This window comes from Ursus arctos, unplaced genomic scaffold (assembly GCF_023065955.2).
Source record: "Ursus arctos isolate Adak ecotype North America unplaced genomic scaffold, UrsArc2.0 scaffold_3, whole genome shotgun sequence".
Classification (NCBI taxonomy): domain Eukaryota; kingdom Metazoa; phylum Chordata; class Mammalia; order Carnivora; family Ursidae; genus Ursus; species Ursus arctos.
The window spans coordinates 70522383-70544064 of NW_026622985.1; the positions used below are offsets into that span (position 1 = coordinate 70522383).

Below are 21682 nucleotides of genomic sequence, written 5' to 3' on the forward strand. Positions count from 1 at the left end.
GAGGAAGAAGTAGGCTCCCAGCGGAGGAGCCTGATGTGGGGCTCAATCCCAGAACGCCGGGCTCACGCCCTGAGCTGAAGGCAGACGCTTAACCGCTGTGCAACCCAGGCGCCCCCTCCAGCCCAGTTCTTTTGTGTGCGCGCTGGTATCTCTGTGGCATCCGTACCCTCTCTTCACTCCTCTCCAGTCTAATGATAAAAACTTATCCTTCTTTCAAAGCCCAGAGGGAAGGACATCTCATTTATTAAGCTTTTCTGATCCTTCTGACTAGAAGAAATATTTTCTTCCTTTCGATTCTATCTGTAGCTCTCTTCTGATAAGTTTCATATTCTGTCCTGTGTTACTTGTGTGGGTATCTTATTTTCCCTTCTCAAGGGGATCATCAGCCTCATTATATCATTTTATTTCCTAACTCTTCTATCTTGTTCAGTGTCTTGTACTTTTTATAAGTTAAGTACATTTTGGATAAATGAATGGATGAGCTGATATTAATAAATGCAGAGCATTTGCTGAATGATGTTTAGAATCTAGGTGGCTATAGCTCCATGGAGTATGCTCTGTGCTGGTTGCAGGGGTATTGAGGTCAGTGAGCCCTTCTCAGGAGAGGTGCCTGGGGCCTGGAGAGCCGTGTCTGTTCAAGCCTTCTATCTTTTGCAGTGTAACTCCCCTTTGAGACAGGTATCTTTTTTCTTCCTGATGGTAAATAGTTTATGAGAAACAGAAAGACTCATAAAATGGTCTTCAACCCTACATTGAAGCATATTTTAAATGGCTAAAATTTTAAGACTTATACAAGCCACTCTGCTATTCTTGGCCAGGGAGTTCCTCATAATTAGCCTATTTGTAAATAAAAATGAAGATATAATCTGAGATCTTGCTTCACTTACCCTTGAGGGTCACATGGGTGACCAGGCTTTGGACATTCCTTCATGGCTTGACAGAAGCAAGGGACAAGGAGCCATGAAGACTGAACACTCTGATATAGTTTCCCAGATCACAGCTGAGAAAAGAAAGAAGGAATGTGCTCGCTCTACTCCTCAGTGGAGCCAGATGCCCAGTAAAGCAGAAATAGTATACCTGCGAAGTTGCCAAGGCAACATCAAGGGTGGAGAGAAGAGTAGACAGAATGATTTATGAGGATTTCTTGACATTGGAATGGATCTAAAATTATACTTCCATGTCTACCTCACCAGGATGGATTCCACAGGATTTATCAAGGGAATTGCAATGCATAAAAGCTTGAGATGCTGTCAGAGCTCAAGGAGACTGGGGTGAAGGGCAAGGAGAGGAGAAGCAAAAGGAACAAATGAGAAAAAGTGCTTATGGTGTGTTTTTAATCTTCTCTTGAACTGATGCTGTGCCCAGATGTAAAACTGATTTTTTTGGGAACATGCAAATGTTGTGTATTTAAAGTATGTGTAGAAAAAAGAAAGTCCATTTACTGGGGTAAAATGGAGATGCTTGATTTCCATATTAAAAAATTACTCTGAGCTTCTACTTTAATATTAGTTGATTTACAAAGACAATTACAGATCAGCATGTAGAATGACATGTTGTCATGGCAACAGAGGTTGAAGTTGCATTTTATTTATGAACAGTGGGAAAAGAAGCTCTGGGGGCAGATTGAATTGGCATATCTTAACACCCTTTCTGGGCATACTGCAGTTAGCCACAGTTATCAGATATCCACACTGATCTTCACTTTCATGAATTATACATGATTGTATCAATTTTATATTGCTGCGTAACAAATTACCACAAATAGAGCAGCTTAAAACAACACATTTATTATGTCACGATTTCTGTGGGTCAGAATTACAGGCACAGCTTAGCTGGGACTTTTGCTCTGGGTCTTACAAGGCCATAATCAAGGTGTTGACTAGGCTATGATCTTACCTGCAAGCTCTACTGAGGAAGACTCTGCTTCCAAGTTAACTCAGACTGTTGGCAGAAACCATCGTTGTAGAACTGAGGCCTTCAGTTTCATATTGGCTGCTGCCTTCAGCGCCTAGAGGCTGCTTATAGTCCATTGCCGCATAGGCCTGTCAACATGGTCACTCTTTTCATTACACTAGCGACGAGACGCTCCAGCATGTCTGCTACTGAGAGAGTATCTTACATATCTGTTTGCTAGAAGCAAGTCACTTGTCCCACCCACATTCAGGGGGAGAGAGTTACATAAAGATATGAACACCAGGAGGTAGGGATCATTGTGGGTCACTTGAGAGTTTATCCATCATAGTGTCATTGTGAGAAAAGGGCAAGGGTTTTTCATCTTAAAAGCCGTGCCATCTGGAAATCTGTTCAAAATTAGCATATGTGTAAGTTAAAATATTAAAGCTTACATTTTTCATTTTCTTGTCCCTTGGTAAATGAGGAAGAGGAGTGAAGTTGCAACTCTACTTAATGGAACCTGACAGGAGGGAAAAGAAGGGTTAGCAGGGTTGAAAGAACAATAAAATGAAAGAAGAAAATATTCCCTATTCTCACATAGAAAAATGCAAGTGATGGATTAAACTATTCCTGTGTGTTCCCTAACCCACTTTGGAGGTCTGAGAAGACAGTTTGATAGAAGGTTCTTGCAAGACTAGCATGTGCCTTAATGTACTTTATGTAGACATGGAACTCTGTCCTTTCCATAATTAAATCAGAAATGTTGCTTTGCATGAAATGGACAATTTTCTAGTCCATGTTGATATTGCTGTCTCAAGGCTTGGAAGGTATGGCCTTAGTTATTTGTTCTTTGTATTTAAAACATTTGTAAACCATCATGCTTAGGTTATAGTTTAGGCTTTAATACAGCATATGTCCTAAGCTACACGGGGACTTGAAGAAAACTAAGGAACAGGATTGCAGGTTTCCACGTGGCCTGTGGCTGAATTGATTGTTCCCATGGTGTCTAGTAAGGCAGAGATCAGAGATTTAGGATCACATGGTTGAGTTAGGGGATTCAGTAATTTCTTCGCCTTCTAAAATGGCTGCTTTCAAACTTACCCTCCAGTTTATAACCACCTCTAGCAACTAGAATTCAGTTAAAAGGAGCCATTTACTACTTGGTGCTTCCATTTATTTTGTAGGGCATATGACAAATCACAATGCAGGTGATTTACTTCTTGGGCTGTGGTCTGTACCACATTGGTTGGCACATAGAAGCAGGTGTTAAGTAAATGCTGGTGTACTGCTGCTACTACTATTAATATTAATACAGTCAGCTGAGTTTCTTCCGCTTCTTCAACTGGACCGGTATGAGGTGTCACATCACAAAAAGAAGAATAACATAGGGCGCCTGGATGGCTCAGATGGTTAAGTGTCTGCCTTTTGCTCGGGTCATGATCCCAGGGTCCTGGGATTGAGCCCCTTATAGGGCTATCTGCTCAGCAGGGAGTGTGCTTCTCCCTCTGCACCCCCCCCTCATTTCTCTCTCTCTCTCTCAGATAAATAAAAAGGAAGAGCAACATAAACATAAATAATGACAATGATAACACATATTATTAGCTGAGGTTTGCTGAGGCACTTTATCTACACTAATGCATTTAGTCCTCACAGCAACCCTGTAACAAGATAGATGTTATTCTTACCTTATGGACAGTGAAACAGCCTCAAAAGTACAGATTTGGGCCTGTGTTGTGATAAATGTTATTTTATTTACTAAGAAAAGTAAGCAAACCAGAGTCCCCTATTCCAAAAGTATTGTTTTAGTTAGGCTGCATTGTATATCTATTCATTGCATGCAGTTGTTAGTGAGAAGTGCTCTATGGATCGTCTTGGAGACCAAACAGCAGTGAACACCCTTAAGTTTTAGAAATACAACTTGGGCCCATTCTAGTTTGTCTCATCCGAGAATAACCATTGGTGTTAGTATTCCATGCATTTGTATAGCAGGAGCTTTAGAAAGTGGTTTCACATCTTTAGTATTAATTCCCCACCAGTGCCTCAACACGCACATGTGAGTCTGTGGCACTCGTACTGCCTTGTCCTTTCCTTCCGTGTGCTCGCACATTCAGGCCCCTGAGCTGCAGTACTCTGTGTGGAATGCTCTACAGCTCTTCCTCTCATGGTCCCTTTGCCTCTGCAGCTGCAGGCAACATCTGGATTCATCTTCCAAGTCTCAGACAGGATGCTTTTTCTTGGCAGAGATTTTTCTTGATGTCCTAATCCCTTTGGGTACCCTGTGCTTTTATAATTCCCTGACGTGATCTCTTCAAAGATATTTGCTTACCCATTTCCTTGCCTCTCTCACCCATTGGATTGTGAACCCGTCGGGGGCAGGGCCAGTGCTTCCCACGCCTGGCCCAGGGTCAGGCCCCTAGGGCGTCTGTGCTGGAGTACAGAGGGAAGGCACATTTCATCTGAGCCTCGAAGTAGCCCTGGCAGAGTGTGGGGCTTTCCCAGGGTCTCCACATTACAGCTGATGTCACGGTTACAGACCAAGGCTCCTAACCCTGGTCTCTTTCCCAGGGATAACACTTTTACCTAAAATCGCTTCCATTTTTGTTTTCACCCAGCCTAAATAAACTTAGTTTCTTTAACTTTTCTTCCTAGGGACTTTATTTCTAACATTTTCAGTGGTTGATGATTGCTATTTTATAACTTTTTAAAGTTTTTCTATTTCACATGCCATATTTTAGAAAGGCTGAAAGGGACAGAGGACAATAATTTTGGGCGTTGTAGACTTTATCACACTGCTTATTCAGTTCTTTCAGTCAGTACCTCCAAGTCTTTGATGCTGCCTTAGTCTTTTCATTCCAGGGCTTCTCTGTGTAAGGCGGAGTATGTCCGAAGAGACAAACACGGGGTTATGTGTTCACCCTGTTTTGCAGAGGTCTTTTCCAGGACTGTGGTTTGGGGATTGCTTGTGCTCTAAAGAATATGAAAGAAGGCTGTTATTGTCTTGAGAGACAGAAATGTGGCTGGCTCCTCACAGACACAGCCTCACAGGACCATTCCACATGATTCCTGAGTAAGCCCTGCTCAGAGGAGTGATCCCTCGCTTTCCATAGTTGACATGTTATCTCCTCTCTTCTATGATTTAGAGAGGTCACTTAATTTTCTTTAAAAAAAGTTTTTGTTTTTTTTTAAATTAAGTCATCTCTACTCCCAACATGGGGCTCGACCTCAACCCCGAGATCAAGAGTCACATGCTCTACTGACTGAGCCAGCCAGGCACCCCTAGGTCATTTAATTTTCAATCTATGTACCCATCCCTCCTACCTAGTTTCTTCTCAGGGCCATGCTTTATTCTTTCCCGTTTGCTTATTAGTTAAATGAGGAGACTGTACTAAGTTAAAGTTGAGCATCATCAGAATGTTCTATGATTCAGTCCCCGAGGCTGCCCTTGACTGACTACTGCAGTGTTCTTGGAGCAGTGACCTGTGAGGAGTGCCCTGCTGAATCAGATGAAAAGTCTTCTGATTTATTAATTTTTATCTCTAGGTTGAAATAGGACATTATTGAAATTTTATGAATCTATTCTTCACAAAGCTAGATTAGTCTTTGTTTTTGAGTTTATTTTGCCTAGCCCTAGCAGTTATGGAAGAGACAGTTGAATATGTCTGTAGCAGGAAAATCCAGTTTATGTTTCAAAGTACATACCCCACAGTTTTCTGCTGCAATTTTTAGGTACTTCATCAGGCCTTCATATGTTTTAAAAATAATTGTTAGTGGTCCTCATTGCTGATGAAACTAGGCAAGGTATTCCTTGTTTTAAGGCAGTCTGGTCTGCAGCGAGCAACCCTCCTAATTTAATGAGGGAATCTTCAATTAGATTCTCTTTTCTTTCTGAGTGCCTACTGGCCTTTACCCCGGGGCTACACAGTACACCAATGATAAGATCACAGGGAACTTATCTTTAAAAGTCAGAGGTAAAAGTAAGTACAGTATTAAAAGCATCTCATCTTTTAGTGTGATTTATTCAGAATTCTTCTCCTTTTGAAATGAAGGGCTTTCCATTTGCTATTTTGTTCTTTCTTGCTTGTCAGCAGTATCTGCACACACCCTGTGATGCCATGAGCTGAACTTTGGGGGCAGGACTACTGGTGTTCAGGTCTTTGCCCACCGCCAGCTATGAAATACCATGAATAATAACATTGACTTCATGGAGCTGAAGTGAGAATTAAACTCTCTACTATGCGAAAGTGCTTTGTTATTAACTTTAAATACATAGATAGATGGAAATGGCGAGTATGAAGTGTTGATATTTATGCCCAGAATTTCCAAATGCCATGTCTTAGTGATTTCAGCCAGGATATTCAGGATATTCAGAAAGACCATAACGTTAATAGATTATTAAAGAAGCACCTACCACTCTCTGAAGTGTTTCTGTTTCTGCTACTCTCATTCTCTATGTGTGTCTCTATTTCTTCTAATGACTTCCATGATCTCTCAACTCTAGTAGCTTTCTACAACTGGATATAACAGAGAAGTATCTTTTAATTATTAATTACCACTGCTATATAATCTTAAGTAAGTAAAACCAAATGGGAACACTGTATAGTTTTATCTCTTTAGATCACTCATAAAATTGTCTTTTTCATTGATCAATTAATTCTTGAGTTAATGATTTTCATTAGATCTTTCCCCTCCATTGATTTGTGCTTTTGTTGCTGGGGTGTTATAGCAGGACTACTAAAGCACTTTTCTAATTCAAGCATACGTTTTCCTCTTTCTTTTAGAAATGGATTTTGTAGAATTTTATACTCACTTTGTCCCCAGAAACCTACTGAAAAGTATATGATACAGATATGAGAGTTCATAACTGTAAAATAAAGCAAATACTCTGTTTTGGTGACTTTTTAAAAAATAATGGGGAGTGTGGGGTCATTTATAGTGTGAGGATGGGAATTTTGAGAATTTTAGGCACTTCAGAATCAGACTGGCAGTTACAAGCTCTAGGTTTGTTTGTTTAATTTTTTCCTTTCAAAAAAGTCTCCCTTTTCCCACTAACTTGCTTGGGAAATGACAAATCACCACATCTTTGGGTTTTTAATGGCCAAGCAAACCCAACCTTAACTCAGCTGTACCTCTGGAGTCCTAGGCTGATTGCACCTCTGTGCCCTTCTCAATCTCCCCAAAAGAGTTCTCTTAGTCAGAGTGTGACTATCAACTGAACACATTGTGTTAGTTCAGACTCTTGAGATTACAAGTGATAGCCCGCAAGTCAAACAAACTCAGTGAAGAATGGGAGCAGGGGAGGGATGGCCGGTAGCCAGGAAGAATGGAATCCATGCGCCCTTCTACAACTGCATCTCTGCAAAGGGCCCACAGGTCAAGCTGTTTCCCTCCTCAGCCTCTACAACTGTTTGGAAAGGCTGTGATCTTTTCTCAGCACCTCAAAGTAGCCCCCTTATTCTGCTGACCTTGCCCTTTTGTCTGTCGCTTCTGCTGCCTGCACTAGTCTAGTTAACTCCTACTTATTCTCCTGGACATCTTTTCCAGCCTTCAGCCTTAGGTGCGTCCCTTTTGTGTGTGTGTGTGTGTGTGTGTGTGTGTGTGTGTGTGTGTATGTGTGTGTGTGTGTGTGTGTTTAATTTGAATTCAGTTAGCCAACATATAGTACATCACTAGTTTCGGTTGTAGCATTCAACACCTTTTATGTGTTTTTATAACATCCCATGCTCAGGACTTGTGTATGCACTTATCAAACTTTATGGTAATTGCTTGTTTGCTTGTTCATTTCCCAACTAGACTGTGGCCATCTAGACGGTGGGAGCTGTGTCTGATTCATGCTTTCATTCCTTGTCCGTGGTCTCATTCATGAACAGCGAGAAGTATTTGTTGAATGAGTGAACATGGGATCTATGGTCATGTTGGTGACTTGGCTTTCTGGGCCAAGCTCAGGACAAATGCCAAAGCCTTTTCCCCTAATTATATCAAAGCCCTACTTCTAACATCCTTCATTCTAAAACCAGACCAATGTGGTACCCTTCCACAAACAGACTCAGTAAAGAAATGTGAATACGCATGCAAAAAGCTCTTTAGGTCAGTTGTTGTTTTGGTAATAATCAAAGTTTCATGCAATATCTAGATAAAAATGATAATGAATTAAAATATACTTATAAAATATGGAAGTGAACCTTACTTAATGGATAGCGAGATCAACTGTATAGTTGATATGAACAGAGTGGCAGAAATTGGTCAGGAAGGTTCTTGACTGTACATTTATTTTTAGTGGTTTATTTTTATTTTTTTTTTCATTGACTCCAGTTATTTTTATGACTAGTCTAACAGCCTTTTAAGTAAGGTGAAAAAACTTTTACTAATGTGTGCTAACTTTGTCCATTTGTCCTTCCTTCTTAGGAGTAACAATAGTATTACAATCTTTAATAACTGCCGAAAATATACAGTTGACCCTTGAACAACATGGGATTGAACCTCCTGGGTCCACTTACACATGGATCTTTTCCAATAAATACCATATAGCACTGAAAATGTATTTTCTTTTCCTTATGGTTTTCTTAACAGTTTCTTTTCTCTAGCTTACTTATTGTAAGAATATAGTATATAATGCAAATAACATGCAAAATATGTGCTAATTGACTTTATATTATTGGTAAGGCTTCGGGTGATAGTAGACTATTAGTAAAGTTTGGGGGGGAGTCAAAAGTTAAGTGCAGATTTTTGGCTGTGTCGAGGTTTGGCGCCTCTAGTACCCACACATTCAAGGATCAACTGTAGTTATTTTCCATTTGTTCTAAGGTTGAAGTATTCCTTGTTGGTTCCTCAAGAACTCTAATGTGTGGGTCTCTCAAAATCTGTAAGATCTTCTCTTTCTGACAATTTAGTAACCAGCTTTGATTAGACTCCTCAGTGGTTATGAGGAGTTTCTATTCACAACAATAGTTTTGAGAAAAAGCTGCTTTTTTCTTTTATGTGGCTATTTCTTTCAGGATATAGCCCTTGACACCTAGCATTCTGAGCCTTTGTGATGCTGAACTGTTTTAATGGGACTTTGTTAAGGGTCTAAGAATTTTTGTCATCAGAAACAAATAATTTCACTAGAGAGAAAAATGGAACACTGTTTTATTGACGTACTTATGCATTCCTTATTCTTCTCCTTTTCTCTCTTTTTTTTTTCAGTGAGCATGTTTTTGAACACATTAACACCGAAGTTCTACGTGGCCCTGACAGGCACTTCCTCACTAATATCAGGGCTCATTTTGGTAAGTGGTAGAATCCTTCCTATTTAAAAGCATGCTGAATGCTAATATGTCAGTATATGTATAGGAAATAATTCTGGAAGAATATATACCCGCAGCTTATTGTGATGTCTTGCATGTGTGTATATGTTGGGTGGTTGGACTTAAAGAGGCTTTCTACTGCCCAGGTTACATATTTCTAAAGTATTTGAAAAAAATTGAAATAGTCATATATTACTTTTGTTGAAGGGGAAAAACAAAATAGAAATAAAATGAAAAATAAAGGAAGACAATTCTGTGTCAAATTCTATTGTCTGAGATACTATAAAATACATGTGACTCAGTTGAACTAAAAATGTTTTTCATCCTTCTTTCAAAATGGATTACTGGCCATAATCAAGATCAGTAGAAGTATAGCCCAGTTTCTTCATTTTGCTTTCTTTCTTTCTTTATTAGATTTTATTTAAATTCAAGTTAGTTAACATATAGTATATTATTAGTTTCAGGGGCAGAATTTAATGATTCATCAGTTGCATATAATACCCAGTGCTTACTAAATCAAGTGCCCTCCTTAATGCCCATCACCCATTTGCCTCATCCCCCTCACCTCCTGTCTGCAACCCTCGGTTTGTTCTGTATAGCTAAGAGTCTCTTATGGTTTGCCTCTCTCTCTGTTTTTGTCTTATTTTTCCTTCCCTTTCCCTGTGTTCATCAGTTTTATTTCTTAAATTACATATGAGTGAAATCATGGAGGTATTTGTCTTTCTCTGACTGACTTATTTTGCTTAGCATAATACACTCTAGTTCCAGCAACATCATTGAAAATGGCAAGATTTCATTCTTTTTGATGGCTGAGTAATATTCCCTTGTGTGAGTGTGTGTGTGTGTGTGTGTGTGTGTGTGTGTGTGTGTGTATACCATATCTTCTTTATCCATTCATCCATTGATGGACATCTGGGCTCTTTCTGTAGTTTGGCTATTATGGATGGTGCTGCTATAAACATTAAGGTGCATGTGCCCCTTTGAATCTGTATTTTTGTATCTTTGGGGTAGATACCTAGTAGTGCAATTGCTGGGTCATAGGGTAGCTCTATTTTCAACTTTTTGAGGAACCTCCATACTGTTCTCCAGAGTGGCTGCACCAGTATGCATTCCCACCAACAGTGTAAGAGGGTTCCCCTTTTTTCACATCCTTGCCAACCTTTGTTTACTGAGTTATTAATTTTAGCCATTCTGACTGGTTTGAGGTGATATCTCATTGTGGTTAGCCCAGTTTCTTTAAATGTGTTGAAGTGGCTATGGCAGTTCTAAGCTTTTCTTCCCTTTATCTTCTTTTCTTTCAAAATTTACATTTCCTTATTTCTTTTTTTTTATTTATTTTTTTAAAGATTTTATTTATTTATTTGACAGAGAGAGAGAGAGAGTGAGCACAAGCGGGGAACAGCAGAGGGAGAGGGAGAAGCAGGCTCCCCACTGAATAGGGAGCCCGATGTGGGGCTCAGTCTCAGGACCCCAGGATCATGCCCTGAGCTGAAGGCAGATGCTTATCCAACTGAGCCACCCAGGAGCCCCCATTTCCCTATTTCTTTCTTTCAAAAATTCCAAATAGGCAAAAGCAATGATAATCATCTCAATGACTCCATTAATTTATCCTCTAAATAATTACAAGTGCGATAAATTGTAACATGTGAAGTAGGTGGTTTTTTTTTTTTAATATAAGTGACCTTACGTAGGGCCATCTAATTTAGTATAATCACGCTAATATAATTAAATGACCTTAAAGGAGAAAGAAATTTTAGAATGTTGTGGGTTTTTTTTGTCTACACATAATGCTGTGATTACTAATTACTAATTTTTATAAAGATAAGAATAAGAAAGATATTTCAGAGTTGATGTTAAGAGAAGAGCACTAGAAAAACACAAGTTTTAGAGGAGAAGGGCACAAAAATGTGGAACAAATACATATATGAAGCTAGAGCAATAAAGAGTTTCAGAGGCTTGCCCTTGTAGGGTAGAGCAATGTATGAAGGGCAGAAACCTGCAAACAGCTTAAAGGAATGGTGGTGATTTGGGGAGCATTTTTTTTTTGTGGTTGAAGCATATTCGGGTTAATCTTGCTCTGCTGTATCACATGGGTTGCTGGGCTCAAGGGAGGAGATGTTTGAAGTTGATATTACTGGGCCAGGAATGTGAAGAACACCAGCAAGAACCAAGGTGGTTATATGAATGGAAATCTGCATAGAAAGCCCAATACTGAGCAGAGACCAAGCCAAGGTGAAGGGAAGCATATTAAAACTTCTCCTTGACATGGGTTGAAATAAGGTGTGTATAGTAATTTGTACCCTATTGCCCCTTAAATGCAGATCTGCACACCCATCTGTGTCTCTAAGTCTTCTCTGTTCTGTGGGGACATGCAAAAAATAGGGATACTAGAGAGAGTTGTTCACAAAGCTATAAGATGATTTGCTTAAGCTCATGTTAGTTTGTGGCAAAGCCAGGCCTAGAACCTATGTCCTCAGGTTCCCACCTTGATATTCTTGATGGACTGAAGAAACTTCAAACTTAGAAAATGCTTTCAATACTTTATAAATGATTAATAAGTATGGGCTGAAAACATGGCAGCCTTTTAGCATGTATATTTTTTGGGGGGAGAGGAGAAAGTATTACAAGTCCTCATCTAATAATTATTTACATTTAAAATAATCCTTTAATATTTTCTTTCTAAAATATCTTTGAAATATTTTTTGATTAAAAAAGCCAAAAAAAAAGTGAACTTTTAGGTACAATTTGAATAGCAATTTCATGCTGAAATCACTAATTCACGCTGATGCAGAAAATAGCTTTTTGTTTGTGTATTCCTCTCTCAGGGATGCTTACTTAAGAATGTTTACCTGCGGGGCGCCTGCGTGGCTCGGTCGTTAAGCCTCTGCCTTCAGTTCAGGGCGTGATCCCAGGGTCCTGGGATCGAGCCCCACATCAGGCTCCCTGCTCTGCTGGGAGCCTGCTTCTTCCTCTCCCACTGCCCCTGCTTGTGTTCCCTTTCTCACTGGCTGTCTCTCTGTCAAATAAATAAATAAAATCTTAAAAAAAAAAAAAAAAAAAGAACATTTACCCGCTCAGATGGTGCTTACTGTGTGCCAGGCATTTCATATGCTAATTCATGCACTCCTTGTAATAGTGGGAGGAGGTAATTGCCAGCCTTGTTTCCAGTTTACTAACGCATAGGCTGAATAGGTAGCACAGGGTAACCTGCCTTAGGTCACATCACTGGCAAGTAGTGAAAAGCAGGATTTCAGCCCAGGCAGGCTGTCGCTCATTTCGCCACCTTCTGCCTAAGTTCTCAGCTGTTTTCCTAGCTTGCTGAACAAATGGCAGGTCTGGATTTTATCTTGGTGTGGGTTCACTAGGCTGTAGATTGATTGCCAGAGTGTGGGTGATTTCCTTTTTCTCTGGTAAGCTAGGCCCAGCAATCATTTTACCTTCTAACTCAGGGAGGTGAAGTCCCACCCCTTCCTTTTCTTGTTCTCCAAATGAAGGGATTTTAGTAGAGCGGGACCCCCTCGGCCGGACCCCCTCTTCCTCTGTGCGGAGGGCAGCTGCTGAAACCTGATGGGCACTGTGGTGCGCCTCAGGGAGTGTCTGTCCTGCAGCCTTCTCAGGAGGCACAGGGTGTGCCTGATGTGAAACTCTGAGCATTGGAAAACCTCTGATGTTTGAAGATTTTGAAAAGCCCTTCTCAAAAATGCTTGGTCTGTACTGAGGGCAGAATCACTACGATGCGGGAATAGTTCTTGATAGCTTTAGGCTCCTGCTTTAGAGATTATGGGCATTGGTGTTGTCCTGCCTTTGGGGACTTAGCTTTGCTAGCCCTTGAAATGTACCCAGGGTTGAGGTTTCTATTCAGCCGCTGTTATTTTCTGCCAAGTGCATTCATGGAGAGGCGGCATTGAGGTAAAGGATCAGGTGCTTAGTGGTTTGTTTCCTGGCACAGAGAGACAATTACCTAACTAGTCTCCCCTGAGCAATGGAAGGGGAGCCAGGCAATGAACGCTGAAAGTACAGGGATGCCCCTGGGGAAATGGTTGTTTGGGAACCTCAGGATTCCTATGCTGGAGACTGAAATTGTCATGCAGTGTGATGTCTTAGAAGAAGAGGGTAAATAAAAACAAAAACACCCTGAAAAAGTCCTCTAACTGAACAAATATACGTAAAAATAAAATGTATTTGGCAAATGCTACTGTCTTTTACACTAAGGTGTTTAAAAATAAATGAGGACTAATCAGTGTGTATTTTACTAGATATTACTGCTAGTTCTTAATTTTGCAGGTTGAAAGCCAGCAAAGAGTTTGGTTATACCATCTACCTTTCACTCTGCCCTTTTGGTCCTGTGCCCAGGCCAGCCAGCTCTCTCCCTTGCTTAACGCCAGGTGGCCCCTCTGCCCTCTTGGCACAAGCCTTCTGATCTCAGTCCAGTTCCAGCCATAGGAATTGCACCTTTCATCACAGTCCAAACCTACCAATTTCGTCTTTTAGTTGTTCTAGCAAGGACATGTCCCGTCTGCTTGAAGTAGCCTCTCGGAGTAATGTTAATTTCAGTGGAGAAAATTTCTGGGTTTTGTTTTTATTTTTGAGAGTGGTTAGGTGGTTATGTGGAGAAAATGCTCCCCTTAATTTTTTCAAAATGTTGGTAGAGTGGAGAAAATGCTGTATGTTATATTGACATTTATAAAGAGATCCCCATTAACATGGATGTGGACATGCTCCTACACCTACATTTTACACATATATTAAGTAGATATAAAAAGAAGCATCTGAGGCATAATTTTAAAAAGTGAGAATCAAGAACTAAAAAGGGAGGAAATTAGAATAGTAAATAAAAGTCATAGCTCATAGATTACATGTAAAAAATATGTTTTTGGCAAAGTGTAGAAGAGATGATAATTAGTTAGGAATAAGTTGTATCAAAAGGTCCATTTATTGAGTTGCTACTCTATGCCAGATATTAAGCACTTTGTATATATAACTTCATTTAATTCTCTTTAAAATTCTAGGTGGTAAATGTAGCAGTAGCTTTATGCTGCTGAGTATGATCAGACACAAGTGTTAAATAACTTGACCAAAGTTATATAGTAGACAAATGGTAAGATTTGAATCTGGATCTTTTGACCATGTCCTCCATCCCCTCCTGTTCAAATGTAAGGGAGTGGGGCTGGAGGATTGTTATGGAACTTTTCAACTTTTCCATCTAAAGGACTTGACTTGCACTTGAGATAGCACTTTAATTGACAGATAGGTGGATCACCCGAATGAATGATGGTGATTCTCGAGGTAAGAGTAAAAAAAGACTCAGGGAAACTTGATTGGAAGAGCTCTTGGGGTGTGGGAAGCTGCATATAAGCGTCAGGCTATATTGATTTGTGAAGCAAGTTATCTCTTGTCTATAGAATAAAGGAGAGATGCTATGGGGATCACATGGTAGGGGAGCCTGCAGCTAATTGGAGGAAACTGAGGCTCATTCAGCTTTATCAGATTACAGCTTCTGGGGGTCACCATAAAAATGAATGATTTTCCACAGGAGACCAAGCAAAGTGCCAGGCCAAAGAGAAGACATACGCACGCCTGTCAGGGTCTGAGTGTAGACGTGAGTATTTGAGTGGATCAGATTAATGATTAGACAGGCAGAAGTGAAGAAGGTGAGCAAGCGGATGGCAGATAAAGGGACAAAAGTGCCCTTTTGGCTTTATCAGTTTGGATTGGAGCACAGTTTGAGAGGCTTGAAAATCATGTAGTTGCACGGCTGGGGAAAGGAACCCTCAGAAGCCTTCCGGTTTAAACCAGTAAAGACTTAAAGACCAGGCATCCAAAATGCTTATGACTTGCTCAGGTTACTTTAGTAAGTAAGGGTGGGAGTGAGGACTGGAATTTAAATTTCTACTGCTTTGCCATAGTATCATCCTGCCTCTCATGAAGGTGTTGATTAAGAAGGTGGATGGCAATAGTATCTAACAGTTGATGTTTTCATTTTAACAGACCCATAGAAATGGGTCAGGTAGATAAGAAAGGGAGTAGAGGGAAAGAAGGAAAAAGAAAAGAGAGAGAGAAGGATGGGCACTACACCCTTCCCTGGAGGAGACATTTTCTCTTTATCCAATTGGCCATGGATACTTACCACAATTTATAATTATGTTTTCTTTGTGTCATCATTTATAGCCTTTGTCCTCTATATAATGGAAGCTTCACAAAGACTGAGACCATATCTGTGTTTTTGTATACAATAATGTAATGCCTGGGTAGACGCTTACAAAATATTTGTTGAAAGCAGAGAGATCCAGTGAGTGAATGAATTACCGATTGTGTCAGAATTATCTAGGGAGCTTGTTTAAAGTGATGGGTCCAACCACCACTCCAGACTAACTGAATCAGAATCTCTTAAAAGAGGGACCACGAGGATAGCTGCCACCATGGCATGAGGTGGTGGGGCCCGAGGCACACAGTGAGGGATGGCTCCTCCCCATGTCAGTACTCTTCATGATTTTCCCCCAGGAGAGTGACCCTCCTCTCCAGTCCACACTCATTAATGCTACAGTGGAAAATCTCATCCTATGAACATATAGACACGGAGGTGGGGGTGGGTCATTGACTATTGACCTTGAAGAGAACCTCACTTTTCTGTCTGCCCTCTTTTCTTAAAACCTTGGTGATAGGTGGCCAGGAAAGGGGGTTGAAGGGCATGAATACCAGTTCTTCACACAGCCCCCCTCAGTTGTTCAGGGGAACAGTGACTGAGGAGGGACTGGCTGAGACCAAGGAAGTGGGAAGTAAGACCCTTTCCATAGCATGTCAGTATTCCTAAACAAAACGTAACATGAACCAAAAGGGGAAAACAGTCTGTCATGTGGAGTTGGGTGTGTGCGGCGGGAACTCTGAAAGGGTCGGTGTGTATAGAGACAATCATGTATTTGAGAATTCTAACAAGAAACTAAAAAGATTATGGATATTATATAATCCATGCCCACAGCCTTGATTTATCTCATTTAAGCCCAGAAGATCCCCTTTTGCCAAAAATCTGTTCACCACCAGATATATTTCTGAAGACTTAGAGCAGGTGTCAATTTTGCAGTCTTTCCATTTGGGAGCAGACTGCGGGAAAGTTTCGTATTTCCTCTTTAATCTCCAGCATCACTGGATCTATTCTCCTGTGATATCATTACCCTTTAATCCGTAGGGAGCACTTAGCCAATTTCAGGCTGAGACATCATTGTATTTCCTGTGGGTTTAATGGAATTGGTGTGGAATTACTAAGGTGCTGCTGTATGGAAATCTTGAAGCATTTTTAAGTGTGGTATAGGGTATAGGGAAGTCTCTGATTCACAAGGAGAAGTGTTTTATATAGAGAACATGCAGTTCAAGAAGAAGAGTGCTTATTGGCTAGGAAGAATCTAGGCATCTTCAGGAAAGACTCAACTTTTAGGTTTGCAGGGTAGATGGAAGGGTCTTGTTTGTTTATCGCTTTGCCAGATTTTTTGTTCCTTCCCTGTGGGAGAGTTGTACTTTAGGCCAGCTCTGAACCTGGATCTCCACCCCTAGTCCTGGTACTTTTTGGTCATCTTCTCTGCTTCTGCCAAATAGTATGGAGGAGGTCATAAGGCATTGCTAACAGGGTCCTTGACAAATGGGTCTTTATTTTAAATATGATCTGGGTCTCAAGTATAGTTTTTGATCCTTCTGTCCTGCAAGGTATAGATCCAAACTACTTCTTCAACTCTCACATTCCCGATTCCATCCCTACTTTCCTTGTTCTGAGAAGACAAGCCTTACCCTCACCTCTACTGAGATTAGTGTCACCCACTCTATTCCTTTGTTGCTTCTTACTGGTAAAATATCTCATATCACACCCTATTTTCCAAAATAGAATGTTCCCCTCTGTTCATTCGTCCTTCCTTTTCTTTCTGTCTCAGGGTAAGAAATGATAGGTTACCTTTTGAAGGCAGGGTGGGTATGCTTTCTGGGCCTTTGGCATCATGCGTCTTGATCATTTGTACTTTTTTGAATCTTTAATGTCTCTCTTTTCACTAGATTCTTTACCCTTCCACAAATATGTGTAAGTCTATCTTTTTAAATAACAAATAAAAAGAACACAAGAACTTTCATTGGTCCTGCTGTTGATTTAGACTATCTTCCATTAAAGCACTGGCCCAGCCCTTGTTGTCCATCCATTTAATTGTCCAACCATCCTTCCATCCAGTCTTGTAATCATTCATCTGTGCATCCATCCAACATTAACTGAGTGCTTACTGTGACATTACTTTGTGCATCAGGTAATTAAGCCCCAGAGAATCAAACAAGGTCACATAACTTGGCTATCATGAAGTGTATTTGAGTTTTGAACTTTCAGCTAGATGGGAGGGCCACTGTTGATTTCCTAAATGCCAAAGTGAATGGATGCTTTTTAGTTCTCATCTTACTTGTTCTGTATAATCTTTGCGGTGAAGCATGAGTTGGAAAAAAAGCAGTAGAGGGATTATGCATTTAAGACTATGAAATAGTAAATTTATATTTTAATTCTATGGTTGTCAGATTAAAACCTGTTTTATTCCACTGAGGCAAGCCCACTAAGCTACTAGCATGTGCAAGGACTAATTTTAAAATCTAAATTTGTTTATGAGAGCTTTGCTATTTACATTGCCGGTTATGCACCAGGGAGAAGAATTCAAAGTGACACCAAATATGTGTGTGTTAAATAACACCATCTGCCCATTTGGATCTGTGCAGCTATTTAAAAATTCTGTGAGGTGCTGGCCCAAAGCCTGTCATGTTTTGGGATAAGGGGCAAATTATTTTGCTGACCCCAAATTAGATGACTTAGTTTGAGATTTAAGAAGGCTTCAAGTCCTTTCTACTTCTTTTGCTAATTGTTCCTTCAACGCCTATTAGAGTCTCTGCCCTAGGGTACTGGGGACATTCGTATAGGACAAGGAAGGACCATGATAGATAAGAAGCCATCTACTACTGTGCAAAAGACAGGCCCAGGAAGACCCCCCACCCACCACCAAATAGCTACAGGAATAACCCAATCTTTACTGAGATCTGAGATCTGTTAATCCTGCATTAGAAATACTGGGTGGAAGGTCTGTCTCCTATTATAATGCAAATACCTCATTAATATGAATCCCTATTTAGGATAAATGATCTAGTCCCACTTGATAGACTACTTCTGGATTGGTTTCGATAGCTGAGAAAGCAAAGGGACAGTGGAGTCGGAAGGCACTAGGAAATAAAGATTTGAAAAGAGAAATGATAGGCTACATCTGTCTGTGTTTCAGTATGCAACAGAGTTACAAAAAGATGTCTCCTTGTAGAGCCCTAGCGAGATTAGTGGCACAGAACTGGGGCTTTAGGCTGAGCTGCTACTCAATTTGCTGTGAGACTTTGGTCATTCCTCATTCTTTAAATGGAGATTGTGCTTGGTCCTTTAAGGTCCCTTTTAGTACGAACATTCTGTGATTCTTCTGTAGAAACTGAGAAATCTGGAGTTCCAAGGTGTGTGTGCATGTGTGTGTGTGTGTGTGTGTGTGTGTGTGTGTGTGTGTGTGTTGTGATGGATATAGGCTACGTCAGGAGCAACCTGTGAAAGGTGCTGTGGTCTGTGGCAGGGACTGGTGGTATCACGGGCCACATGTGCCTTATATAACCCTAGAGCACAGACCTTGCCTGGTGTGGAGCACTTCCTGCTATGTGACTGAGTGAATGAATGAAGGCCTGGCAGGTGCCCAGCAGCATAATATAGAAAGCAGAGCAGAGGCTTAGGGCAACAAAAGCTCTCCGCCACAGTGATTGAGAGCCATTGCCAGTTCTGTGCTCAGTGTTCTTGGGTTGCTTGGAGCCTTCCTTCTCTTCTAATAAAGGCGAAGCCACGAAACTCTTAAGGGCTTTGTTGGGTGGGCAGAACTGAATGGTGAGCAGTACCCTTTTTCACAATGATTTCTCGGGCTTTCAGCCAATAACTTAGTAACAGACAAGAAGATGCTGTACAAGCCTGAATCATAGACTAATGGGAGCAGAGTGCATCAGTATTTCAGGTGTCCTGTGCAGGAGAGGTATGTACGTCATCAATATAATAAATGGTAACTTTGCTATTACTTTTGAGAACCAAACATGCAATGGGCACTGAACTGGGGATTTTACGTGGGGGATTGAAACTACATGTTTTACATGGGTGTGAAAATGGAGGACCCTTGAGGATAAAGAATGAATGTGATTTCTACTTTACAATTTGCAGAAACTGATGTTCAAATAGGTGAAATAACTTGTCTGAGGTTACAGACTCCTTGGATTCATGGTTTGTAGATTTACCATTCTTGAGCTTTGTTCCTTCAAGCAAGATTATTGCTAGCATTCCAGATATTATAGACTAGTTCTGTCCCTTCTTAGCTTTCATATCATATTCTCTTCCCTGTCTGCCAGTGAAGTTACTTGAGTGTCTTAACACGTAAAAATTCATATAGTCAGAGGGCTAACTTTTTGGAATTAACTTAAAGGTGTCATAGAATTGGAAACATTTGGTTTGATTGATGACTCCTTCTGGTTATTCATAGATGTTCTGTCTGTCTTAAAAAAGGTTGTTTTTGTTTGGTAGAGCAGCAGAAGAAAACACTGATTTTTAAAATAATAGCCCAAAGTCCATTCCAGAGTAGTTAACAAAATCTTGTTTTTATGAAATAGGTAAGCATAAAGATAATTAATACTATGTTAGTTCCACATTCTGGATTATATTATAAAAATATGGCATAGTTAATCCTATGAGACTCTGGCACATAGCTGATTCTTAAATTTCTTCTGTGTGATGATTTGTGGCTGCTTAAGGAACAAATCTCAAATCAGGCAGGGAGGAGAAGAAAGAATGTGGGAGAGAGCGGCTTTGAACAGTGGTGGGAAAGTGTTCACTGGAAGGACCGAGGGGCCAGGGAAGCAGGCTTGCAGGAGGTCACTTGCTTTCCCCGTACTTAGAAGTCATGATTGCAGCCTAATCATATGCGTGTTATTGCTCCTTTCCTCTTATTAACGAAAGTCATTTCTTTTCTCCTTGCAATGCATGGTATATAATAATTGGTAAGCTGGTGAACTAGGAAACATTAACTTAATGGTGTTCAACAGATGCTTGTGTTTATAAAGCACTTCTTAGCAGGTGGGACATTGCTAAGTCTCTCAGTAGTGGCGTACTATCCATACAAGAAACGGGATGCCTTTCATTCTTTCTGTAAAACCAGCATTTCTCTAAGGAAATGCTTGTTGTTAAAATAAAAATAGAATTTTGCTATCTTAAAAATTTTATGCAGGTATGGCTTTATCAGAATGTAAGGTGCCAAGAATTGGAATATTTTGTAAGCCATACTTCTAAAACTTGCTTATTTGTATACATTTCTGGAGTTGTCTTTCAGCCATGGTGATTTTGTTGGAATATTATGTAAATTTGGAGGAAAATAATATTGAGCAGCTCTTAACAGTGTTCTTTTATCCATGATTATAGGTATGGATTTTCTCTGAAAGCTAGTATTAAGTGGAGGAAACTACATTGAGAATTTAAAATGTAATTGGTGTTTTAATTTTATTAATCTCTTTAATTTTTAGAATAAATTAAGCAAAATTTTTGGAATAAAAAATTAGGTATTTAAGGTGGATGTAATTAGTAAATGCAACATATTTCATGGGCGTGTGTACAAAAATCATGTACAGTAACAAGAACCATAACTACTTATACTATTTTTCTATTCTAGATATTTGAATGGTGGTATTTTCGCAAGTATGGAACATCATTCATTGAACAAGTCTCAGTAAGCCACTTGCGCCCCCTCCTGGGAGGGGTTGACAACAACTCCTCCAATAATTCTAACTCCAGCAATGGGGACTCAGATTCCAACAGGCAAAGTGTCTCAGGTATGGAAAGTCCTTCAGTTTGAACATGATTTGCTTATTTTTACTAAATTATTATGACTATAAGACAGTAATAATGTTCTTATTTAAATATTAGTATCCAGAGAAAAATGCAGTGTATTTTCCCAAGATGTTAACAGCTTCTACCAGGGAAATAGAATATAAGCATCACAAGGAAAGGAAATATTTATTTTGTTTAGTTTTACTTTTTCTCCAATTTGGTTTAGCTAAGGATCATTTATTTAGGTCAGTATTCCCAGCCTGAGTCTCTCTGGCCTCCTTGTCCCTAGTTTCTCGAACTTTATTGAATGTGTCTATTCTTTTCCATGCTAACTGCAGAACCTTCTGTCTAACTAGATGTGATCACATCACTTCTTTGCTTAAAAGGCTGCCTTGGTTTCCATTCCACTGAAGATAAAGCCCAGCTTCCTTAGCATAGCATAAGCTGCTTTCACCTTTCTTGCCAGCTTTGGCTTCAGTCACAGTCCTGTCCCTCTCCTTTTCATTTCTTGAACATGCCATGTTTTCTCACGGCCCTTTTCATAGAAGTCTGTCTCCCTCTCGCACGTTTGCCCGTCTTTCATAACCCAGCTCCAGTGTTACTTCCTGGGAAGCCT

General features: G+C 40.1%; 1 protein-coding gene across 16 annotated transcripts in view; it reads left to right on the plus strand.

The window, feature by feature from the left end:
* Positions 1 to 21682, plus strand: part of ST7 (suppression of tumorigenicity 7) — a 231404-nt gene that overhangs the window by 109349 nt on the left and 100373 nt on the right. For all 16 annotated transcript variants that reach the window (XR_007188122.2, XR_007188124.2, XM_048212785.2 and 13 more), the window contains exons 2-3: positions 9076 to 9158; positions 20909 to 21068. Coding sequence is in view for 14 of the 16 variants with exons in the window: in XM_048212785.2 (XP_048068742.1) it covers positions 9076 to 9158; positions 20909 to 21068 (243 nt within the window). In the remaining 2 variants the exon portion in view is untranslated. The remainder of the gene's footprint in view (positions 1 to 9075; positions 9159 to 20908; positions 21069 to 21682) is intronic.